This window comes from Hevea brasiliensis, chromosome 2 (assembly GCF_030052815.1).
Source record: "Hevea brasiliensis isolate MT/VB/25A 57/8 chromosome 2, ASM3005281v1, whole genome shotgun sequence".
NCBI lineage: Eukaryota > Viridiplantae > Streptophyta > Magnoliopsida > Malpighiales > Euphorbiaceae > Hevea > Hevea brasiliensis.
The window spans coordinates 8,173,319-8,178,682 of NC_079494.1; the positions used below are offsets into that span (position 1 = coordinate 8,173,319).

The following is a 5,364-nucleotide window of genomic DNA, read 5'->3' on the forward strand; positions in this document are numbered from 1 at the left end:
TAGTTGCATTTCTTTTACCAGTTGCATTATTGGTCTTGATCTTTGTTTTGGTTATGAAGGGTTGGGATATTGCCAATTGATTTGCATTTTGAACTGTTTTGCTAGTGTTTTGCTACTATTTTGCCACCATATGTGCTTTGAAGTCCTTTGTTCTTTTTAACATCATTTGATCTTGTAATCCTTGGGTTTCTAACTATTAAACCTTTTGTTTTGGGATCATTTTGCACTTCTTTAGTATTATGACTGCTTTGCTCTTATTCTGTATAATTATCTCTTCTATCTTGTTTTTCTCCAGCTTTTTCACTTAGCATGTTCTATCCTAGGTCGAGTGTCTTAGAGGATGTCTATTGACAGGGCCTTAGTTAGATGAAATGTACTAAGTTTTTATTGGATATATTTTAATAAAAATATTTATTTATAAAAAAACTCTGATCGACAAGCATCCCACTCACGCTATATCCTCCTAGCCACCAATGAATGGAGAAACAGACAATCATGTGTCTGAATCTTCAAACACATATGCAAGGTAGTAACTAAATCTTCTTCACTCATCATAACCAGCAAGCCAATTCAAGCATATTCGTTCACTTTTGAAGCACTCAACTTACATGCAACACCCTAGGCAAATCAAGACAACCATTAGCGATAGATCAAACTAAATCTTTTTCAATCTACATCAATCCACCACAAAAACGATACAAATCTTATTTATGCACACAATCCCGTGTAGAAGTAGGGAAGGCAAACCCACTTCTGGGACAGGGGAGGAGAGTCTCCCCTGCCCCGATGAGGTAAGAGTAGGGATGATAACAAGTCAAGTACTTGCGGGTAGAAGACTCAAAATAAACCCTAATAGGATGTGTTTTAGTAATATATAATTGAGTTTGTGATAGGTTTGAGTTTGAGAAACAATACCTGTGATGGGTTCAAGTCGATTTCGGGTTTTATAGGTTGGATATCTGTCACCCGAACCCGTTTACATAACTAATTAATTAAATATATATATATATATATATATATATATATATATATATTATAATATTTTTACATTTTTACATATTATATTTTAAATAAATGAAATTTAAATATTTTATTGAATTATTAAATTTTTAAATATAAATTATTAATAAAAATATTTTTTTATATAAATTATTAATTAAAATATACATAATTAAATGAATTCGGGTATTTTTCGGATAATAATAATTGAGTTTGGAATGAATTTGAGTAATTAAAGATAAATTTTAATTGATTTTAAAATGAGTTCAGCTATTGAAAATGTTATTTAGATTTAAATTTGGATTTGGTGACTTTTACGAATAACTTATCCGTTGCTACATCTAGGTAAGAGAAAATCAACTCAACAGCAAAGACAGAGACCGAGTACCTTAATGAAAAGTAACTGAACGAGAGGAAAGTCTCTTTCTACAAGATAAGCAGCATAGATATTAGGCAAAATGGGCCAGTGAGTCTGCATTTTCTAAGAATGGTTTTTCAAGGGCTACTAACTCTTAGTTGAGAGAGAGACGTGATAACGGGAATTTATATTGAAAATTTATTATTTTTTTTAAAGCTAACCTTGTTATTTTTCAGATTTCACGTCTACTAACGACAAATTGAATACAATTTGAATGGAAAGGTTAATATATTGACAAAATCAAACATTATTTAAAATTAACTTATGCCCTTTTATATATAATAACATGGACTAGACATGTCTTACATCGCACGTGAATTTTGAAATCACGTCCGATGCCTCCGAAAAGACAAAGGCTTATTGGAGAGGAGCATCCGAGTCATGTTGTCAAACAAGGTTTAGGGTTCTGTTTTTGGTATAGGACGAAATCATTGCACGACAAAGATATTCCAAGAATACTATATTCTTACTTTTTATCCCTCTAGAGACTTAAAATGGACCTTTCTTAACTTGCTTTCGACTCTGTCTCCTCACAGTTTCTCTGCGTTGGATAATAAATTACCTCGCAAAGCAAGAAAAGAAAACGAAAAAAAATACATATAGATAATATATAGATAAGCATGCAACAAGCAGAGAGCCAAGACAAGCTTAAAAAACCAGTGGAAATGCTTAGTCAAACTTTTGTGTTAACCTTTACTTGTAGAGGGATGTTGGATAATGGGACAAGTGAAGCCATAAAAGAGATGGGGTTTTAGCAAATGTGGGTTTTGTTTAGCTAGCGAGCTACCCGTCAAGAGTCTCTAGCTTTATGGGATTTGTCTGGAAGAAAGAGAGAAAGAGCTTGGAATTAGTGAAAAGAGGTACATGTATATGGAAAGAGGAGAGGGATCCAAAGAGAGTTTTGAAGAAGTTGATCAGATACTTAAAGTAGGAAAAGGCAAAGGTTTCCGGTCCTCAGAAGAAGAAGTATAGAAGCCTTGATAGAAACATTTCAAACCACATTTTTAGTCAGTTTCTCTTATCTTTCGCTTTCATCGAATAACCCACTCTTTTTGTTTTCTTGTTTTTGTTCTTGCTCTGTCTTTCTTTTTTTTTTTTTTTTAATATATTTGTTTTATTTTTTCCCCCTTGACTGACAGTTCATTGAAACGTTAAATGGAGATTATAACCTTCATCAAGATAGAAATGATGACCTTCTTTTCCCAAATAACAGTATCATTTCTCTTTTGACAATAATAGGGATAATGATAATTATGATGGCACCGCTAATAATAAGATTTTGAAACGAATTATCATGTTGGGCTTAGCTGCCTTTTTCTTTCCTTTTTCTTTTCTTTTCTGTTGGGTTTTCCCCTTTTCATCCATCCGTTTACGAATTTGTTTCAAGTATTTTGAAAGCCATATTACCTGTTCGTATCATTTATTACTGGATTGGATTAATCAGAGAAAGCCCTAGAGAGACTGTCGATGAACCAGCCTGAAACCTTCACGGCTTTCTTTGTTTTTCTAAACGACCAGAAAAGGAAAGCATCAAGAGTCGAGAGTCTCTCTCTCTTTCTTTTCTTGCATTAATGTAACTGAAACATACAGACATCAAATTCAGAAAAGAGAAGAAGAAGAAGAAGAGGAAGAAGGAGAGATCTGATAATCGAGAGAGCAATAAATTGCACCAACCAAAACTAAGAGACATGTCTAGAGGAAAATGGAGTTGGTGATTTTAAAACTTTCTTTGATCATCACTCTAACCAAAACCCACCTGCATTCATGGCTGGTGGGAACAAGAACATACTTGGCACTAAAATTATGTACAGAGTCACAAACACCCACACGCACGCACACACATATTTAATCAACACTATCATCTCAGACTCTCACTCTAAAGAACAACATGGCAATCGAACAAGAAAAATCTAAATGGTGAGGAAAAAAAATAATAAAAAAGAGGGCAAAAACTTCGGATCTTTGAATGGGTTTGAGGAAACTAACATGTTGAAGGGGGCATGAGATTCAACCCTAAATCATCCTTTTGCAACACTAGACGAGCTTTACTAGCCTCCATGTTTCCTGTATTGGAAGCATACTCCGGGTGCATTCTTTTCTTGGATTGTAAAGGCACGCCAAACAACTTCGTATTGCAGCCATTGCTGTTGGAATCTTCAAGAATTGTCAAAGAACTCTGTGAAGTGTTACTTGGAGAGTTTAAAACTTGAACTTGAGGAATTTGCTTAGCGTTAGTAGGAGGGTAATATCCAAAAAGCTGGTTTAAAGGCTTTTGTACCAGAGAACCGTTAGAAGCAAAAGGATTAGCTGTAGATGTTGGAGCACAAAGAAGCAGGGAAGAGGGGTAGGAATTGCTAGGAGTGACAGGCTTGACATGATTTTGAACAAAGTAGATAATATCATTGTAAAGTTTTCGCATGTGTGCAAGCTCAGACACAAGCATATTATTGCTTCTCCTTAGTCTCTCATTATCCTCTGATAAGGCAGTCACCGAGCTGTTATATCCGCCACCATTAATAACTGAAGCATTCGCCACTCCTCTCGGCGAAGAGAGAGGCGGCGAGTCACACCAATTGTTGGCTTGTTCGTCCGAATCAGATGGCGAGATGCTAACTCGGCTTGAAAATGGAAAGAAACTGGGTCCGTTAACACCAAGCGGAGAATGTGGGTGGTGATGATGATGATGATTAATAGCTACTTGTGGCTGAGCTGTTTTTCTTCTATGAATTTCACAGAGCAATTGCTTCTCTCCTTTCTTGAAAAACTCATTTGCGAACTCCCATCTGTCAGGTACAATCTTCCTAAAACCCTAGTTAAGCAAACACCAAAAACAATAATCAAATTCAGTAAAAACACAAGTAGAATAAGTGAATCTAGCAAAAGCAAAAACACTATCTTTAAAACAACGAAGAGGATGAGTTTAGTTATATACATAGGTGTTGAGTTGCCTGACAAAGCTAGAGAAGTTATTATGCTTAAAATAGTTAGGGAGGAGATCTCGGGCGAACTCAGGCGGTCTCCAAACAACGAAAGTTGTATCATCTTCACCCCAAGAAACTATGTGGTCAGTGGTGGGATCATCAACCAATTGGTAAGTTTTTGTAAGGAATGGAGCTGGGACCGATTTGTGGGAGTCTAGTGACAGCAAAATGCCTTCACAGTTGTCTAGCATAAGCGCCATTGAAGATCAAACGCACAACTGCTATTCTGCGGAAAGAGAAAGAGGGGGGATGGGGGTCTGAAAGGGAAACAGTGGGGGAGTTTTGGCTTTGATGGGTGAGAAATAAGGGTTGGGTGAGACTGGTGACTGGCGAGTGTGAAACTTGGATGTGGTTGGATAAAAATGTTGGAGAGGAAGGGGTGAGTATGCTACTGTGCACTTTGCTGTTATTTATTTATTTATTTATTTGGAGGGGCGAATTGATAATTAAATTGATATTTGTAAATATTAGTTTGCCTCCTCGGTTATGTAGTGAGAGAGAATATGTGTCTGTCTGTCTAGGAGTATGAAATAAGGGCCTTTCAAGGCAAACCCGTGAACTCTCTCTCTCTCTCTCTCTCTCTCTCTCTATCTGACATTGATCCCGCGCAGACCCACTTAAAATCAGGCACAGGGGAATGGGTGCACACTGTCATTGAGAATTGACAATGACACCCCTCCCTTCCCTTTCCTTTCTCCTTCCTCCTCTTTTATATTCTTTCCCTTTCCCTTTCACTTTCCATAACTCCATAGTCAACCAACTGTTATTCCATACACGTCTATGCAATTTTATTTTCTCCTTCTTTTGTTATTTTTCAGTCTACAGTACATATCCTTAATTGCAGTTTTTGCTTAGCCTGCAGCCTGCACGATATCGTTTTAAGCCAAAAAAAAAAAATTGGTGTGGAGAGACTTATTATTGCTATTTATGCACATTTAGATTATAATCTTTAACATTTACTTGAAA

The 5,364-nt window shown here is 36.2% G+C and overlaps 1 protein-coding gene across 1 annotated transcript; it reads right to left on the reverse strand.

The window, feature by feature from the left end:
• Positions 1-3,110: 3,110 nt before the first annotated feature.
• Positions 3,111-4,816, reverse strand: LOC110669927 (heat stress transcription factor B-4). Its single transcript, XM_021831782.2, has 2 exons — positions 4,350-4,816; positions 3,111-4,226 (listed from the first exon to the last, which is right to left on the reverse strand). Exons 1-2 carry the CDS (start codon positions 4,596-4,598, stop codon positions 3,399-3,401), a joined length of 1,077 nt encoding a protein of 358 aa, XP_021687474.2. The 5' UTR covers positions 4,599-4,816; the 3' UTR covers positions 3,111-3,398.
• Positions 4,817-5,364: the final 548 nt, after the last annotated feature.

What these genes read in the sequence shown, in the direction of transcription:
- LOC110669927 (XM_021831782.2), bottom strand. Translation starts at nt 4,598, where the DNA reads ATGGCGCTTATGCTAGACAACTGTGAAGGCATTTTGCTGTCACTAGAC. An exon ending in TCAGGCAACTCAACACCTAT is followed by an intron (nt 4,227 to 4,349) that starts GTATATAACTAA and finishes TTGCTTAACTAG; the next exon opens with GGTTTTAGGAAGATTGTACC.